This window comes from Hyperolius riggenbachi, chromosome 1 (genome assembly GCF_040937935.1).
Source record: "Hyperolius riggenbachi isolate aHypRig1 chromosome 1, aHypRig1.pri, whole genome shotgun sequence".
NCBI classification, from domain to species: Eukaryota; Metazoa; Chordata; class Amphibia; order Anura; family Hyperoliidae; genus Hyperolius; species Hyperolius riggenbachi.
Window position 1 is genome coordinate 667,160,843 of NC_090646.1, and position 20,469 is coordinate 667,181,311.

The 20,469-nt window shown below is 46.6% G+C and overlaps 1 protein-coding gene across 1 annotated transcript; it reads left to right on the forward strand.

Annotated features, from left to right (window-relative positions):
- The first annotated feature begins 3,356 nt into the window (after nucleotides 1-3,356).
- Nucleotides 3,357-19,809, forward strand: LOC137561067 (C-C motif chemokine 19-like). The gene is made up of 4 exons (XM_068272304.1): nucleotides 3,357-3,690; nucleotides 10,708-10,831; nucleotides 17,017-17,092; nucleotides 19,385-19,809. The coding sequence occupies exons 1-4, from the start codon at nucleotides 3,630-3,632 to the stop codon at nucleotides 19,394-19,396; spliced, it is 273 nt and encodes a 90-aa protein (XP_068128405.1). The 5' UTR covers nucleotides 3,357-3,629; the 3' UTR covers nucleotides 19,397-19,809.
- Nucleotides 19,810-20,469: the final 660 nt, after the last annotated feature.

The window sequence follows — 20,469 nt, forward strand, 5'->3', positions numbered from 1 at the left end:
GTTAATTAACCAATTAGAAACCTCTCTGGTGCTATGGAGGATTCCTATTGGTCTTTTACAATCCAATGGGAGCCTGATTCTTGTGTCGAGACTCGAGTGAATGAATACTGGCGCTTGTCCCGAGTCAAGGCGAGCATCCATGCCAGCAATGACAGAGGGCTGGAGGTGAGGCCTCAGTGTTGGTTCACACTAGGTGTGATTGCAATACGCTCGCTGATCACTGGTATTTAGCAATGCACTATTGCAGTGTCATCTAATGACACTCCAAATAAATCCTGAGGCGGCACACCACTGGCTGAAAATATGCTTGTATTAAGAAACAGAAGCACTACATGTTACGGAAAATCCTTCATCAGGTGCATAACAATGTCTCACACCACCAACAAACAGATAAAGACTGGGGTAAGCGTGCCACACCCGAGTCCACCTCTGGCTCCACCCATATCATTAACCCACAGTGTTAGCCTTATAAATACAATGTACAAAAACATACAAAATTGTGCAAAAATGTGCAACTTATACAAATAGTCCAATGCTCCATTCAAGGGCACTCTTTTGGGCTACCCATTGTATAATAGTCACTGACCGAGATTCTGGGCACTCCCATTACAGTCTACCCTCTCACAAGAACAACCTGTAAAAATACAAAATAAACAATAATACAAAAGTGCATTAAAAACATGTTTCACACTATTGCACTAGCAATCAAGATTGACACATTACACGTTGTTGCACCAAAGCTGATAATCCCTATTGTTGTATATTGCATGGGGGCTGAATGCTTAAAGTTGTCTCGTTTCACACTACTGCACTACTACATTTAAACTAACGTTCATAAAAAGCATTTCAACGGCAGCCTCTCATTCATGCCTCTTGGATGAACAACATCTAGGTCATGAATCCATTTGGATTCTTTCCTTTTTAGTCTTTTCTCCAAATCGCCTCCATCATCTGACTTTTGCATAGCCTCCAACACACACCATTTTAATTGCGCTGCGTTATGGCCTTTTTCTTTGAAATGTCTTGACACTGATGTTTCATAATCACTTTCCCCTTTAGAAAACCTAGTAATGTCCCTTTTGTGTTCTTGTATACGCTTTTTTACCATTCTAGTCGTTTCTCCTACATACGTAAGACCGCACGGACATTTGAGGCCGTATATCACCCACGGGGTTGTACAATAATATCTGCCCTTGATTTTAACCTTCTGGCCAGTGTGCAGATGACAAATAGCATCATCTAATGACAGCCTGTCTGTGTAAACTCACATTCTTGCTGCATGTAGCATTTTTTGGACAGATTCAGCGTGAAGTAAAGTGCAAAAGATGCAAATACCTTCAAAAACTGGTCGAAAAAATTGCATTGCAAAATTATAATTGCAAAAGCTGTGTATACATGTGAGATAAAAAATCTTTGCAAACCAAGGAATTAATCTGCTGCATAGGTTTGTGAGGAAGGTTCGAACGACGAACCTATGCAAAAGACCCGAGCAATGCTTGTGTAGTCTTTTTACTTCCTTTTCACGCACGCGCTGTGCACACAAAAGTTAAGAGTTCAAGATACTGTGTCTGACCTACAAATCCGCCCACAAAACCTGCCCAACCTACATATCCGATCTTACTCAGAGGTACACACCAAGCCGCTCACTCCGCTCTTCCAATGAACTTCACCTGACTGGCTATGAATACTATGAACATTTTGTGTAGCTAACTAAGCTCTCATACTACATGGAAGAGGTAAAATTGGCCAATCAAATTTAGATGCGTGTAAAAGGCTTGAGGCTCCCTGCACACTGCAAATCCGTTTTCCGATTCCGATTCCATTTCCGATTTTCAATTCCGATTTCCCTGAATACATTCAACAGAAAAACGGATCAAAAAACGCAGCATGCAGTAAAGATTAAAAATCTGAATCGGAATCGGATGTAAAAACAGATTAAAAAGCGGAATCGGAATCGGAAATGTATGCAGTGTGCAAGAGGCCTGAAGGCTGCTTTCACAGTGGGACGTTACAGGCGCACGTTAGAAAGGCGCACGTTAGAGCAGCCTGTAACGCACCCCCACCGCACAGCAATGATAAATCAATGGGCTGTTCACAGTGCCTACGTTGCGTTACACAGTAACGCTGCACGTCAAGATCAGCGTACTGCATGCAGTACTTTACACGTGGCTAAGCCGCATTAGACTGTTTGCACATGCTCAGTACGGGTGTTTTTTTTTAATTTTAGGGGTGGAGAGGAGGCGGGGAGAGGCCGCTACGTAGCCAGGCACATGGCTACTTTATATTCACTGCACTTGCAGTGTTTACTCTTTGGAGCGGCCGCTGATTGGCTGGCGGGACCACGTGATGCGGAGAGCTCCGCTCACGTTGTCTCCGCAGCGCCTCCGACAGAGCAGTCGCACCAAGAGCTGCTTGTAACGCGGCTCTTGGTAGCGTCCTGCTCCAACACCACCAGGCGTTGCGTTAGGGGCATGTTATGTGCCCTATAACGTCCCCTAAACGCAACGTCCTGGTGTGTAAGTAGCCTTAATGCACCCCCATTTCTCAGTTTGCAAAGATGTTTATCTGATGTGTGTACTCAGCTTCAGAGACAAATATCTTTTGCAGCATGTTTGGCAATCTTTTTTGTTAACTTTTTTTTTTCAAAGTTTTTTTGGCCATTGGTCGTTGACCTTTAATTTTCCAAAGATTTGTATCTCCTGTGTGGGGGCAGCTTTAGTGTTGGAGAGACCTCCTGCTCCAAAGAGTCCCTCTGAGCCCTCCATCACCTCTGCATTGATTAATGTGTTACTGATTAGCCCTATGTGTGCACTGCCATAATCATTGATAAACTGTTTCCTGTCTGTGCCCAGGCATCTGACTGCTGCTGTCCTGAGTTAGTAGGATTTATGGCAGAGGGGCGCAGTGCCTGGAAGGGGGGGCAATGTAATATTCTGCTGATGGATGGGGTGGCAGTATAATCCCTGCACTGGGGCCCATGGCCATGTAGCTACACCACTGGGCACATGGTCTGACCGTTGTTGATGGAGAGTTTACCCATCCTGGGTAAACAGATGTAGTTTTCTGAGAATTACAGGAGCAGTAAAGTCTGAAGAAGCTTTGCTGGAAAAGACAAAAAAAAAGCAGAAATAGAAGAAGGTGATGGAGGGGAATTTTCATTGTCCCCATCAGTCTGTCTGTCCCCTCCAAACATGCGGCTGGCCAGTAAATGTATAGGGGGATCCCTGATAGAGAGGACGGTCCCTGCAGAGGAGGAGGAGGAGAATAGGGAGAATGTTTGTGGGAAGCGAAAGTGAGACTTGTCTGGAGGCAATATATATAGAGGAGTGAGCTGCAGAGAGAGCAGAGTGGGGCTGAGAGACAAAGACTGACACACAGAGTGGGATACAATCATATCACAGCTGTGTGACACCGTACTTCTCCTGCACCAATCTCTGCTGCTCCTGCACCAATCTCTGCTGCTCCTGCACCAATCTCTGCTGCTCCTCCACCAATCTCTGCTGCTCCTGCACCAATCTCTGCTGCTCCTGCACCAATCTCTGCTGCTCAACCAACAATCTCTGCACACACGTGCTGCTCATCCACCCATCTCTGCACACACGTGCTGCTCCTTCACCAATCTCTGCACCATGCATTCCTACCTCCTCATCGTCATCATCGCCTTCGCTGCCGTGTGGACCGTCCAGCAGGGTAAGTGCCACAACCGCCACTTATGTCTGTCTGCGCTACTAATCTAAGATTGTTAAGAGCGTTTTTCATGGAGCATGTTGTGCTATGATCTTATCGCAGCGCAATGTGCACTGTGCATGCGCGATAGCTTTGTGGTGGAACCATACAGTGAGGCATACAGTACAATCAAAGTATGCCTCACTCCCACTGTACACGCATGTATTGCCCGGATAATGCACAGTATGCTGTGTGTTACCGTGTCACAACCCACCGCACTGCAGTCGATGTGAAAGCCCCGTAGGAATATCATTGCATTGTGTTTTGCGATGGAATAATACTGTCCGTTCTGACGCAACTAATTGCTGCACTAAATATTTTTATCTTTGTTTTTATCCTTTATACATTTCTTTTTAGTATAAGAACATTTAGTTTTACACTTCTGAGTTCCCAGTAATGTCCTATGCAAGCAGTGCCGATAATAGTGGTGTGCAATAATCTAAACCGGCCAATCAGAATGCCGTTTTCAAGCAGCGTGTGCGGTCTGCACTCATTTCTGATTGGCCGTTAGGAAATATTTAGAAACATGACTTTTAAAGAGAAACTCCAACCTAGAATTGAACTTTATCCCAATCAGTAGCTGATACCCCCTTTTACATGAGAAATATAATGCTTTTCACAAACAGACCATCAGGAGGCGCTGTATGACTGATTTTGTGCTGAAACCCCTCACACAAGAAGCTCTGGGACCGCGGTACTTTTGGAAGTTTGTTACAATGTAACAAGGTTCACAGACAGGAAATAACTGTTTACAGCTGTCTCTAACAGCCAAAACAGCTAGCAGCAGCTACATAACCTGCCCACAGTAACAATGTCACCATGTAATAAATGTCAGAATGTAAATCGGGGAGAGGAAAGATTTTACAATGAGCAAACACTGACTAAATCATTTATACATAATTATGGTAAAAATGAAGCACTTTTTTTACTACATTATTTTCACTGGAGTTCCTCTTTAAAAGGGTTTTTTTTTGTTTGTTTTTGTATTTAAGCTATATATTAATGCAGTTAGTAAGTATAAATATATATGTGTATTTATTCTGGTTAAATTAGTAGAACCTATTTTTATTTATATATTTTTTTCTTATTTCTCTTATTGCCAATATTGGGGACTCAGGAGTTTATATATTGACTTTTTCTGTCAAATTAAAAAAATATTGCACAGTCAGCTTACTGACCGGCTGCAGAGAGGTTTAGGGTTCTTTCATGCTATACATCGTGATCAAAAAGTGGCATTGCGAGGTTGAAGTGCAGTGCGAAGCACACAGTAAAGCATACAGGGCATACATAGAAGCATGCTTCACTGGTACTGTAAAAGCGCTTATTGTCTGATAAACAAGCAACATGCTTCTCGTTATTAATCCAACGCACAGCTGATGTGCCAGTGCAAACATGCCATAGAAATATAATTACATGACACTGCGTGTGATTATAATGTCTGTTGCTATGGAACAGCTGTAGTGTGAAACGACCCTAAATGACAACTTGTACACCACCCAGAAGTCATAATGCTGATAGCAATAGTTATAATAACAGTTCTAGTAGTAAAAGTTATGAAAGTAGTAGTAGTAGTAGTAGTAGTAGTAGTAGCAGCAGCAGCAGCAGCCGCCGCCGCCGCAGTAGTAGTAGTAGTAGTAGTAGTAGTATTGATGAAAGCAGTAGTAGTATTAGTAGTATTGATGGAAGCAGTAGTAGTATTAGTAGTTGTATTGATGGAAGCAGTAGTAGTATTAGTAGTAGTATTGATGGAAGCAGTAGTAGTATTAGTAGTTGTATTGATGGAAGCAGTAGTAGTATTAGTAGTAGTATTGATGGAAGCAGTAGTAGTATTAGTAGTAGTATTGATGGAAGCAGTAGTAGTATTAGTAGTTGTATTGATGGAAGCAGTAGTAGTATTAGTAGTAGTATTGATGGAAGCAGTAGTAGTATTAGTAGTTGTATTGATGGAAGCAGTAGTAGTATTAGTAGTAGTATTGATGGAAGCAGTAGTAGTATTAGTAGTTGTATTGATGGAAGCAGTAGTAGTATTAGTAGTTGTATTGATGGAAGCAGTAGTAGTATTAGTAGTAGTATTGATGGAAGCAGTAGTAGTATTAGTAGTAGTAGTTTTAGAAGAAGTGATAGTAGTTGTATGTTGGTGATTTTAGTAGTATTAGCAGAAGTACTCACTGTAGCAGTAGTAATATATAAATAGCAGAAGTAGCAGTAGGAGAAATTGTTGTAGTAGTAGTAGCAGGAACAGTAGTAGTAGCAGAAGTAGCAGTAGTAGTAGAAATCGCAGTAGTAGCAGAAGTAGCAGTAGGAGCAGTTGTAGTAGTAGTAGCAGGAACAGTAGTAGTAGCAGAAGTAGCAGTAGTAGTAGAAATCGCAGTAGTAGCAGAAGTAGCAGTAGGAGCAGTTTTAGTAGTAGCAGGAACAGTAGTAGTAGCAGAAGTAGCAGTAGGAGCAGTTTTAGTAGTAGCAGGAACAGTAGTAGTAGCAGAAGTAGCAGTAGGAGCAGTTTTAGTAGTAGCAGGAACAGTAGTAGTAGCAGAAGTAGCAGTAGTAGTAGAAATCGCAGTAGTAGCAGAAGTAGCAGTAGGAGCAGTTTTAGTAGTAGCAGGAACAGTAGTAGTAGCAGAAGTAGCAGTAGGAGCAGTTTTAGTAGTAGCAGGAACAGTAGTAGTGGCAGAAGTAGCAGTAGGAGCAGTTTTAGTAGTAGCAGGAACAGTAGTAGTAGCAGAAGTAGCAGTAGTAGTAGAAATCGCAGTAGTAGCAGAAGTAGCAGTAGGAGCAGTTTTAGTAGTAGCAGGAACAGTAGTAGTAGCAGAAGTAGCAGTAGGAGCAGTTTTAGTAGTAGCAGGAACAGTAGTAGTAGCAGAAGTAGCAGTAGTAGTAGAAATAGCGGCAGGAGCAGCAGTAGTAGTAGCAGTAGGAGTAGGACTACTACTAGCTAGACCAGTAGAAGTAATAGTAGTAGCAGCAGTAGGAATAGTAGTAGTAGTGTTGTTCATTGTGACAGAAGTAGTAATATAATTGTAGTAATAGTAGAAGTGATAGTACTGGTGTGTAGTAAAGTAGTGTTCATTGTAACAGCAGTAGTAATATTTGTTGTAGTAATAGTTAGTTATATAATAATATGTTGGTGATGGCAGTAGTCGTCCTGGTAGCAGTATTTATTGTAACAAGAAGCAGTTTTCATAGAACTATTTGCAGTGATGGTAGCAATGGTGAGTTGGTGATGTTAGCAGTAGTAATAGTACCAGTAATAGTAATAGTGTAGTTAGCAGTGTTTTAGGAATTTAGCTTGCACAGGTTACACCTGCAGCTCCCATGCCCCATGGTTGGGGACCCTGCATCAGCCACTGCATCTCTTTTTGTTGGTGTTATATTGTTGTATTGGCAATTATAAATACATTTCTCCATACTCAGTTGTCTGACATCTCTAACCACTGCTGTTCTTCAGGGTAGGACGGTACCATGCTGGGGAAACCAGTGTAAAATTCTGCACTGACATCTTCTGCAGCACTGTACAGAGTACATAGTCATGTCAATGACTGTCCATCAAAATTTTTGAAAGGGGGGGGGGTGATTTCTAGTTACACCCCTTGTCAAAGTGTGATGACCTACCATGTTATTAGAATGCATTTACATTATATAGCACTGACATCTTCTTTAGCACTTTACAGAGTACAACGGAGGAAAGAGGCGCCCTGGGATAATAAAAGTGTTTAAAAACAGCTAAAAATAGTAAGTATTATGAGGTATCTTACCTCAATGACGAAATCTCTGTAAGTTATTACAATTATAGCAGAGGCTCCCTATGCGGAAGGAATTTTTCTATTTGGCACTGCAATTGGCCTGATGAAGCGGGCTGTGACCCGCGAAACGCGTTGCCGCTTGTGCTAATAAAAATCTTTTGTAATAACTTACAGAGATTTCGTCATTGAGGTAAGATACCTCATAATACTTACTATTTTTAGCTGTTTTTAAACACTTTTATTATCCCAGGGCGCCTCTTTCCTCCGTTGTGCTAAGTATACCCCCAAACAGCCACTGTTCGAGGGGCGGTGATATACCACCAGTGGGGTTCCCACAGTGGTTGTTTCAACCTTTTTTTCCATTAAGAGAGCGACCATTCTTCCGGTCCTGGCTAGGACCACCCCGAGAGGAGTCGGGTTTATTGTCTCCACCTGCTTTCTGTGGTTGGTTGCCCCCAGCAACCCTCCTTTGTGAGTAGTGCCTTTATTCTTTTATTCACATTGTGGTTTCCAACATATTGCACTACTGGGCTCCCGTTTTTGTCTCCTGTGTCTTTTCCTATAGGGTGCTGCATCACCCCTACCACTATTGATACTTTACAGAGTACATAGTCATGTCACTGACTGCCCTCAGAGGAGCTTACAATCTAATCCTACCATAGTCATAGTCTAATGTCCTACCATATTATTATTATTATTATGTATTTATATAGCCATAGCCGGCCTTTGACCTGAGCGACCGGAGCGGTTGCTCAGGGCGCTGGCTTCCAAGGGGGCGCCTATAGCTGGTTACCTATACTGAGGGCATCTACACCTGATTTCCTATACTGGGGGGCGCCTATAGCTGGTTACCTATACTTGAGGCACCTACGCCTGGCTACCTTTGGGGGGATGGAGACCTTCACCTGACTTCCTATACTGGGGGCATCTATGCTTGGCAACCTATATTGAGGGCGCCTACACATGAGATCCTATACTGGGGGCACCTATACCTGGCTACCTACCTATACTGAGTCTGGGGGCTTTTTTTAGGCGGGGCGCACTACGGTTATAACGTGTGGTGCAAATTGTTGGTGCTGTGCTATCATTCTAAATGGGGGAGGGGGCGGCTAACTGTCCCACTGATTATTTTTATGAATATTCCTGAAAGGTTCTAGCCTTTATTTTTAAGTGTACTCAGGATAATGCACTCTTTCCATCCATTCGTAGTTATTAATAGTATTTTTTTCTATTAAACATATGTGACGTGTCACAGAGATCTGAGCATTTATGTCACAACGTCAAACAGGTTGGAAACCACTGTCCTAGGAGATATCTCAGGAGAAAAGGTGAATTGCATATGGGCCTGTGTGTGCGCGCACACGGGAAAATGATGAAAGGTGGGGGGGCACAAAAATCAGGTTTCGCTCAGGGCGCTGTGAAACCTAAGGCCGGCCCTGTATATAGCACTTCCATCTTCTGCAGCACTTTACATAGTATATAGTCATGTCACTGTCCTCAGAGGAGCTCACAATCTAATCCTACCATAGTCATAGTCTAATGTCCTACCATATTATTATTATTATGTATTTATATAGCACTGACATCTTCTGCAGCACTTTACAGAGTACATAGTCATGTTACTGACTGTCCTCAGAGGGGAAACAGTAAATTCGGGCGCCTGAGGCTAGTGGACAAATCGGGCGCCGTCATTCACTCCTATAATAAATATCGTTTAATGGGCGCCCGATAGGAAAAAAGGGCGCCGGTGAAAAATAACGTTTTAAAAGCGGCGCCCGGAGACTTAATGTTTTATTACTGCTTCTCATGATTACACATTATTTAATGATTTATACATTTTTAAATATTATTTTTAAACGAAAAACAGTACAATATTTTTTTTCAAACATTATTTTTAAACGAAAAACAGTACTTTTTTTTTTTTTTTTTTTTACATTATTTTTAAACGAAAAAAAAAACAGGGGGGGTCTTAGGTTTAGGCACCAACAGGGGGGTCTTAGGTTTAGGCACCAACAGGGGGGTCTTAGGTTTAGGCACCAACAGGGGGGGGTCTTAGGTTTAGGCACCAACAGGGGGTCTTAGGTTTAGGCACCAAAAGGGGGGGTCTTAGGTTTAGGCACCAACAGGGGGGTCTTAGGTTTAGGCACCAACAGGGGGGTCTTAGGTTTAGGCACTAACAGGGGGGTCTAGGGGTTAGGGGTAGGTACAGGGAGGGTTACTTAGGCACCAACAGGGGGGGTCTTAGGTTTAGGCATCAACAGGGGGGTCTAGGGGTTAGGGGTAGGTACAGGGAGGGTTACTTAGTAATTTTTTTTTTTTAACGTTATTATACGTTTCAGTATTTTAACGAAACATTAACGTTTTTACAATTGCCGATTTAATGCACATTATTTAATGATTTATAACTTTAAAAAACATTAATTTTAAACGAAATACCGTACAATACATTTTTAAACGTTAACAATGCTTATCGTTAAAAACCCGGCGCCCTTTTTTCCCAGCGCCCCTTTTTAACGTACGCCCTCAGAGGAGCTCACAATCTAATCCTACGATAGTCGTAGTGTAATGTCCTACCATATTATTATTATGTATTTATATAGCACTGACATCTTCTGCAGCACTTTACAGAGTACATAATCAAGTCACTGACTGTCCTCAGAGGAGCTCACAATCTAATCCTACCATAGTTATAGTGTAATGTCCCACCATATTGTTATTATGTATTTATATAGCACTGACATCTTCTGCAGCACTTTACAGAGTACATAGTCATGTCACTGACTGTCCTCAGAGGAGGTGACACTAATCCTGCGAAGGCTGCCATAGTCATAGTCTAATATCTTACCATATTATTATTATTATGTATTTATATAGCACTAACATCTTCTGCAGCACTTTACAGAGTACATAGCCATGTCTCTGACCTCAGGGAACTCATAATCTACTCTTTGGGGGAGGGAGGGGGGGCAGTTAAATTATCAATATGTTGCTTAGTCGTGGGAAGAGCTAGTAATACCCCAAAACATGGGGTAAACATACAAACTCTATGCAGATAGTGTCCTGGCAGGAATTCAAACCTGGCACCATTGCACTGCAGAGAAAGAGGGCTCCCGCTTGGCCATCATGCTTCAAAATCATAAAAGACCAACTGAACTTTTTGAAACTCTGTTAAAAAAAAAGTCATCTAACATGCTGAGTAGTTTCTGGTTCCCCAAATGAACGTCTTGCTTTCCTCTTCCAGCCTCCGCCTCCAGCAGAAACCCGTCTGACTGTTGCCTGAGGACCCCCAAAGCAGAAATCCCGTCAGGCAGGGTTAAATGCTACCGTCACCAGGACCTCTCCAACTGCAACATCCCCGCTGTCATGTAAGTGTCTCTATATAACAATCATAAAATGTCTTATTTAATACAGACAGTTTAACTTTGTAATCTGGTTTTGTTGGTTTGGCAAAAGGCAAAAGACTCAGGCCCCTTTCACACTGGTGCGTTGCATTACTTGTTTTTACCGCAAGGTAACGCTACACCAATGAAAGTCTATGTGGCATTGCATACCAGTACGAGGCCCTTTGGCCTGTAACTTGCGGGGCAACCAGAAGTCATGTAAGTCTATGGTGCTGCACATATTTTAACCCCCCTACGACCGCGTCACGCTGATGGGCGTGATGGTGGCAGCAGCCCCAGGACCACCTAACACCAATTAGCGTCAAGTCCTGGGGTGGGGTTTTGCAGGAGATTGCGCATCTCTGCTTGAATGATGGAGCTCGACATTCCACTGGCTGCACTGACAGCAGACTTACCTAGAGGCTACCCTTCTCTTTCACTGGCTGCACTGACAGCAGACTTACCTAGAGGCTACCCTTCCCTTCCACTGGGTGCACTGAAAGCAGACTTACCTAGAGGCTGCCCCTCCCTTTCCACTGGCTGCACTGACTACAGACTTACCAAGAGGCTGCCCTCCACCTGCCACTGGGTGCACTGATAGCAGACTTACCTAGAGGCTACCCTTCCCCTTCCACTGGCTGCACTGACAGCAGACTTACCTAGAGGCTGCCCTTCCCCTTCCACTGGCTGCACTGACAGCAGACTTACCTAGAGGCTACCCCTTCCCTTCCACTGGCTACACTGACAGCAGACTTACCTAGAGGCTACCCTTCCCCTTCCACTGGCTGCACTGACTACAGACTTACCTAGAGGCTACCCTTCCCCTTCCACTGGCTGCACCGACAGCAGACTTACCTAGAGGCTGCCCCTCCCCTTCCACTGGCTGCACTGACTACAGACTTACCTAGAGGCTACCCTCCCCTACCACTGGGTGCACTGACAGCAGACTTACCTAGAGGCTACCCTTCCCCTTCCACTGGCTGCACTGACTACAGACTTACCTAGAGGCTACCCTTCCCCTACCACTGGGTGCACTGACAGCAGACTTACCTAGAGGCTACCCCTTCCCTTCCACTGGCTGCACTGACAGCAGACTTACCTAGAGGCTACCCTCCCCTACCACTGGGTGCACTGACAGCAGACTTACCTAGAGGCTACCCTTCCCCTTCCACTGGCTGCACTGACTACAGACTTACCTAGAGGCTACCCATCCCCTTCCACTGGGTGCACTGACTACAGACTTACCTAGAGGCTACCCCTCCCCTTCCACTGGCTGCACTGACAGCACACTTACCTAGAGGCTACCCTCCTCTACCACTGGGTGCATTGACAGCAGACTTACCTAGAGGCTACTCTTCCCTTTCACTGGGTGCACTGACAGCAGACTTACCTAGAGGCTGCCCCTCCCTTCCACTGGGTGCACTGACAGCAGACTTACCTAGAGGCTACCCTGCCCTTCCACTGGCTGCACTGACTACAGACTTACCTAGAGGCTACCCCTCCCCTTCCACTGGCTGCACTGACAGCAGACTTACCTAGAGGCTACCCCTCCCCTTCCACTGGGTGCACTGACAGCAGACTTACTTAGAGGCTGCCCCTCCCTTCCACTGGGTGCACTGACAGCAGACTTACCTAGAGGCTACCCTTCCCTTCCACTGGCTGCACTGACTACAGACTTACCTAGAGGCTACCCCTCCCCTTCCACTGACTGCACTGACAGCAGACTTACCTAGAGGCTACCCCTCCCCTTCCACTGGGTGCACTGACAGCAGACTTACCTAGAAGCTGCCCCTCCCCTTCTACTGGCTGCACTGACAGCAGAATTACCTAGAAGCTGCCCCTCCCCTTCTACTGGCTGCACTGACAGCAGACTTACCTAGAGGCTGCCCCTCCCCTTCCACTGGGTGCACTGACTGCAGATTTACCTAGAGGCTGCCCCTCCCCTTCCACTGGCTGCACTGACAGCAGACTTACCTAGAGGCTACCCTTCCCTTCCACTGGGTGCACTGACAGCAGACTTACCTAGAGGCTGCCCCTCCCCTTCCACTGGGTGCACTGACAGCAGACTTACCTAGAGGCTGCCCCTCCCCTTCCACTGGCTGCACTGACAGCAGACATACCTAGAGGCTACCCTTCTCTTCCACTGTGTGCACTGACTACAGACTTACCTAGAGGCTGCCCCTCCCCTTCCACTGCCTGCACTGACAGCAGACTTACCTAGAGGCTACCTTTCCCTTCCACTGTGTGCACTGACTACAGACTTACCTAGAGGCTGCCCCTTCCCTACCACTGGCTGCACTGACTACAGACTTACCTAGAGGCTGCCCCTCCCCTTCCACTGGCTGCACTGACAGCAGACTTACCTAGAGGCTACCCCTCCCCTACCACTGGGTGCACTGACAGCAGACTTACCTAGGGGCTGCCTCTGCCCTTCCACTGGCTGCACTGACAGACTTACCTAGAGGCTGCCCCTCCCCTACTACTGGCTGCACTGACTACAGACTTACCTAGAGGCTACCCTTCCCTTCCACTGGCTGCACTGACTACAGACTTACCTAGAGGCTTCCCTTCCCCTTCCACTGGCTGCACTGACAGCACACTTACCTAGAGGCTGCCCTTCCCTTCCACTGGGTGCACTGACAACAGACTTACCTAGAGGCTACCCCTTCACTTCCACTGGCTGCACTGACAGAAGACTTACCTAGAGGCTACACTTCCCTACCACTCGCTGCACTGACAGCAGACTTACCTAGAGGCTACCCTTCCCTACCACTGGCTGCACTGACAGCAGACACACCTAGAGGCTGCCTCTCCCCTTCCACTGGTTGCACTGACAGCAGACTTACCTAGAGGCTACCCCTTCCCTTCCACTGGCTACACTGACAGCAGACTTACCTAGAGGCTACCCCTTCCCTTCCACTGGGTGCACTGACTACAGACTTACCTAGAGGCTGCCCCTCCCCTTCCACTGGCTACACTGACAGCAGACTTACCTAGAGGCTACCCCTTCCCTTCCACTGGCTGCACTGACTACAGACTTACCTAGAGGCTGCCCCTCCCCTTCCACTGGCTGCACTGACTACAGACTTACCTAGGGGCTGCCCCTCCCCTTCCACTGGCTACACTGACAGCAGATTTACCTAGAGGCTTCCCCTCCCCTTCCACTGGCTGCACTAACTACAGACTTACCTAGAGGCTGCCCCTCCCCTTCCACTGGCTACACTGACAGCAGACTTACCTAGAGGCTGCCCCTCCCCTTCCACTGGCTGCACTGACAGCAGACTTACCTAGAGGCTGCCTCTCCCCTTCCACTGGCTACACTGACAGCAGACTTACCTAGAGGCTACCCCTTCCCTTCCACTGGGTGCACTGACTACAGACTTACCTAGAGGCTGCCCCTCCCCTTCCACTGGCTACACTGACAGCAGACTTACCTAGAGGCTGCCCCTCCCCTTCCACTGGGTGCACTCACAGCAGACTTACCTAGAGGCTACCCTTCCCCTTCCACTGGCTACACTGACAGCAGACTTACCTAGAGGCTGCCCCTCCCCTACCACTGGGTGCACTGACAGCAGACTTACCTAGAGGCTGCCCCTCCCCTTCCACTGGCTGCACTGACAGCAGACTTACCTAGAGGCTACCCCTCCCCTTCCACTGGCTGCACTGACTACAGACCTACCTAGAGGTTGCCTCTTCCCTTCCACTGGGTGTACTGACAGCAGACTTACCTAGAGGCTGCCCCTTCCCTTCCACTGGCTGCACTGACTACAGACTTACCTAGAGGCTGCCCCTCCCCTTCCACTGGCTGCACTGACTACAGACTTACCTAGAGGCTGCCCCTCCCCTTCCACTGGGTGGACTGACAGCAGACTTACCTAGAGGCTACCCTTCCCTTCCACTGGGTGCACTGACAGCAGACTTACCTAGAGGCTACCCTTCCACTGGCTACACTGACAGCAGACTTATCTAGAGGCTACCCTTCCCTACCACTGGCTGCACTGACAGCAGACTTACCTAGAGGCTGCCCCTCCCCTTCCACTGGCTGCACTGACAGCAGACTTACCTAGAGGCTACCCCTCCCCTTCCACTGGCTGCACTGACTACAGACCTACCTAGAGGTTGCCTCTTCCCTTCCACTGGGTGTACTGACAGCAGACTTACCTAGAGGCTGCCCCTTCCCTTCCACTGGCTGCACTGATTACAGACTTACCTAGAGGCTGCCCCTCCCCTTCCACTGGCTGCACTGACTACAGACTTACCTAGAGGCTGCCCCTCCCCTTCCACTGGGTGCACTGACAGCAGACTTACCTAGAGGCTACCCTGCCCTTCCACTGGGTGCACTGACAGCAGACTTACCTAGAGGCTACACTTCCACTGGCTACACTGACAGCAGACTTATCTAGAGGCTACCCTTCCCTACCACTGGCTGCACTGGCAGCAGACTTACCTAGAGGCTGCCCCTCCCCTTCCACTGGCTGCACTGATAGCAGACTTACCTAGAAGCTACCCCTCCCCTTCCACTGGCTGCACTGACTACAGACCTACCTAGAGGCTACCCTTCCCTTCCACTGGCTGCACTGACTACAGACTTACCTAGAGGCTATCCTTCCCCTTCCACTGGCTGCACTGACAGCACACTTACCTAGAGGCTGCCCTTCCCTTCCACTGGGTGCACTGACAGCAGACCTACCTAGAGGCTACCCTTCCACTGGCTACACTGACAGCAGACTTATCTAGAGGCTACCCTTCCCTACCACTGGCTGCACTGAGAGCAGACTTACCTAGAGGCTGCCCCTCCCCTTCCACTGGCTGCACTGACAGCAGACTTACCTAGAGGCTACCCCTCCCCTTCCACTGGCTGCACTGACTACAGACTTACCTAGAGGCTACCCTTCCACTGGCTACACTGACAGCAGACTTATCTAGAGGCTACCCTTCCCTTCCACTGGCTGCACTGACAGCAGACTTACCTAGAGGCTACCCCTTCCCTTCCACTGGCTACACTGACAGCAGACTTACCTAGAGGCTACCCCTTCCCTTCCACTGGGTGCACTGACTACAGACTTACCTAGAGGCTGCCCCTCCCCTTCCACTGGCTACACTGACTACAGACTTACCTAGAGGCTGCCCCTCCCCTTCCACTGGGTGCACTGACAGCAGACTTACCTAGAGGCTGCCCCTCCCCTTCCACTGGCTGCACTGACTACAGACTTACCTAGAGGCTATCCTTCCCTTCCACTGGCTGCACTGACAGCAGACTTACCTAGAGGCTACCCCTCCCCTACCACTGGGTGCACTGACAGCAGACTTACCTAGAGGCTGCCCCTCCCCTTCCACTGGCTGCACTGACAGCAGACTTACCTAGAGGCTACCCTTCCCTTCCACTGGCTGCACTGACTACAGACTTACCTAGAGGTTGCCTCTTCCCTTCCACTGGCTGCACTGACAGCAGACTTACCTAGAGGCCACCCCTCCCTACCACTGGGTGCACTGACAGCAGACTTACCTAGAGGCTGCCCCTCCCCTTTCACTGGCTGCACTGACTACAGACTTACCTAGAGGCTGCCCCTCCCTTTCCACTGGGTGCACTGACAGCAGACTTACCTAGAGGTTGCCCCTCCCCTTCCACTGGCTGCACTGACTACAGACTTACCTAGAGGCTATCCTTCCCTTCCACTGGCTGCACTGACAGCAGACTTACCTAGAGGCTACCCCTCCCCTTCCACTGGCTGCACTGACAGCAGACTTACCTAGAGGCTGCCCCTCCTCTTCCACTGGCTGCACTGACAGCAGACTTACCTAGAGGCTATCCTTCCCTTCCACTGGGTGCACTGACAGCAGACTTACCTAGGGGCTACCCCTCCCCTTCCACTGGCTGCACTGACTACAGACTTACCTAGAGGCTACCCATCCCCTTCCACTGGCTGCACTGACAGCAGACTTACCTAGAGGCTGCCCCTCCCCTTCCACTGGCTGCACTGACAGCAGACTTACCTAGAGGTTGCCCTCCACCTGCCACATTGCTTTTTTGTTTTCGTCTGCTCAAAAAAAGCCTTACATATTGCCATAAACTCACACACTGCATGTGATGTCTCAGCCAACTCAGTCAAAACATATTCATCCAGTTGTAATGTGTCCTCTGCTAAAGACTGTTCCTGTGTCTTCTCCAGATTCACCACAGTGAAGGGCAAACAGCTCTGTGCTCCTCCAAATGAGCCCTGGGTGAAACAATTACTGAAACTTAAGGTAAGCAGCAGCATCAGTCTAACTGCTATAACCTAAGATTACACTTGTTGTACACTTAATTTTATACAGAGATCACTGATCCATTCCCATAAGTCTCTGCACCAGAGGAGCTGACACTCTAATGTCCTCACCGCAGTTACACACTATTATTATTATTATTATTATTATACATTTATATAGCTCTGACATATTCCATAGCACAGTACAGAGATCACTGACCCATTCCCATCAGTCTCTGTACCAGAGGAGCTTACACTCTAATGTCCTCACCACAGTCACACACTATTATTATTATTATACATTTATATAGCTCTGACATATTCCACAGCGCTGTACAGAGATCACGGATCCATTCCCATCAGTCTCTGCACCAGAGGAGCTAACACTCTAATGTCCTTACCACAGTCACATACTACTATTATTATACATTTATATAGCTCTGACATATTCCACAGCGCTGTACAGAGATCACTGATCCATTCCCATCAGTCTCTGTACCCGAGGAGCTTACACTCTAATGTCCTCACCAGTCACACACTATTATTATTATTATACATTTATATAGCTCTGACATATTCCACAGCGCTGTACAGGGATCACTGATCCATTCCCATCAGTCTCTGCACCAGAGGAGCTTACACTCTAATGTCCTCACCACAGTCACACACTATTATTATTATTATACATTTATATAGCTCTGACATATTCCACAGCTCTGTACAGAGATCACTGATCCATTCCCACCAGTCTCTGCACCAGAGGAGCTTACACTCTAATTTCCTCACCAGTCACACACTATTATTATTATACATTTATATAGCTCTGACATATTCCACAGCGCTGTACAGAGATCACTGATCCATTCCCATCAGTCTCTGCACCAGAGGAGCTTACACTCTAATGTCCTCACCACAGTCACACACTATTATTATTATACATTTATATAGCTCTGACATATTCCACAGCACTGTACAGAGATCACTGATCCATTCCCACCAGTCTCTGCACCAGAGGAGCTTACACTCTAATGTCCTCACCACAGTCACACACTATTATTATTATACATTTATATAGCTCTGACATATACCACAGCGCTGTACAGAGATCACTGATCCATTCCCATCAGTCTCTGCACCAGAGGAGCTTACACTCTAATGTCCTCACCACAGTCACACACTATTATTTTAAATTAATATATACACACACATTATGCATGCAGTTTAGTTAACCCTCCAGCGTCTGTAGCACATTGCAGTGCACTATTAAAAGAGTCTCACACATGCCATATTTTGACAGTTGATCAGTGATTTCTCTGTAAGAGGTTAAACAGCAATGGCCACCATCGTATTTCAATCTTTATATAAAAAAAAAGAAATACTAGGGGGACCAGTATGATTAGTTTGTCCTGATAAAAACAATATATCACTTAGGAGTCTTAATCGGCTTGATTCACAAAGCCGTGCTGACGCATAGCACGACCGTACTATGGGTTTAGTGCGCAATGTAACACGCATGAAGATTTATGTACACGCGCTAACGAAGGTTTTCGCGTGTTAATGCGCGCACTTTGCCACGTTAGTGCATGCACGTAAATCTTTATGTGCGTAAACCTTCACGCGCGTTACATTGCGCGATAAATGCATAGCACAGTTGTGCGATGTGTTAGCACGGTTTTGTGAATCAAGCCCTTAATGTGAACCCGAGATGAAAATAAAGGGATGAGATAAACAATTATATTTACCTTCCTACTCCTAAAAACGACTTTTCTTTTTTTTAAGTTTCCCATGCTTTTCTTTTATATTCAAACATTTACAAAGAAGGTTGAATGTTGTACTGTCTCTAATCAGTGGCAGCCTATTAAGTGTCCCAGAGTTAGAAAACGGTCAATAGTTCATGTATTTTATCTCCCTCTGCCCTCAGAAGTTGTATTCTGCCAGTAAAATGTTTATGGCTGTAATTAGCTTATCAGTGATGATTACTATATCCCCAACAAGCTACCAACAAGACAGAAGCTGTCACTTCCATGCCTAGAAATTAAATCTTTCAGGCAGCAAAATAAAACTAGTAATGCAGCCTGGCTATTAATATGTTTTGCACTGTACATACACTTATTTATCTCAACATGACACATGTCGCCTCGGGTACACTTTAAGTAGTGATGATGCAATTTCTGATTAAATAAGGACATAACTAAAAATGTAAAAACTGCTCTGGTCCCGGCAGAGGTTTTATATGTTGGTGCTAAATGTGTTAAACAGCGTTAATATTATGTCCTTTCCTTCTTCCTTTCAGAAAAAATGCTAAATCACCCAGAGGAATGCTGGGACATTCAGGTGGCTTGCTCCACCCTCTGATGCCTGATCTAGCTGTGCCACGCCTACAAGATGTGACGCTACTTTATAATGCTCTTTTTCCTTTCCTGCTGTCACATGACGTCCAGCCCTATCTCGGATCTCTTTGTGTCATTATCATTCACCAAGTGTACCTGTCTACAGGAGGATGAAGGCCGCTGTGGGGTAGAAGTCTCCTGTACTTCAGTGAACGTGATGCCAATGATTTTGGATTGCACACAATTTTATTATAAATTATAGGCAGTTTGGAATTTGAAACTCAAAATCATCAGGGAATGCTTCTGATTGGCTTAGTTACAAGCTAAATTCAGTTAGTGTTTCATTAAAGAGAACCCGAGGATGTGTTTAAAGAATGTTATCTGCATACAGAGGCTGGATCTGCCTATACAGCCCAGCCTCTGTTGCTATCCCAAACCCCACTAAGGTCCCCCTGCACTCTGCAATCAGGGACGGATCTAGGGGGGGGCAAGCGGGTCTCTTGCCCCAGGCGCAGTTTGTTGAATTCTTAAAAAGGCGGAAAAATTTGGATGGGGAATGGCAGTTTAGGCGCCAAAACCTGACCTTGCCCCAGGCGCAACTTGGTCTAGATCCGTCCCTGTCTGCAATACCTCATAAATCACAGTCATGCTGTGAGGCTGTGTTTACATCTGTAGTGTCAGTCTCAGCTGCTCCCCCGCCTCCTGCATAGCTCCGGTCCCCGCCCCCATCCGTTCCCTCCAATCAGCAGGGAGGGAAGGGATGCAGGAGGGGACTGGAGTTCTGCAGGAGGCGGGGAGAGCAGCAGACTGACACTATAGAGATAAACACAGCCAGCTCTGACAAGCTGTTTGTCAGCATCGTGGCTGTGATTTATGAGGGATTGCAGAGTGCAGGGGGACCTTAGGGGGGGGTTTGGGATAGCAACAGAGGCTGGGCTGTATAGGCAGATCCAGCCTCTGTATGCAGATAATATTCTTCAAACCCACCTCGGGTTCTCTTTAACATCTATTGGCCATCTCTGCTTGTCGGTTCACTAAACACTGCAGG

Bases quoted from the DNA above. Each gene is read 5' to 3' on its own strand.
- LOC137561067 (XM_068272304.1), top strand. From the start codon at position 3,630: ATGCATTCCTACCTCCTCATCGTCATCATCGCCTTCGCTGCCGTGTGG. The intron at 3,691-10,707 runs GTAAGTGCCACA...TTCCTCTTCCAG, and splicing joins CGTGTGGACCGTCCAGCAGG to CCTCCGCCTCCAGCAGAAAC. The intron at 10,832-17,016 runs GTAAGTGTCTCT...TGTCTTCTCCAG, and splicing joins TGCAACATCCCCGCTGTCAT to ATTCACCACAGTGAAGGGCA.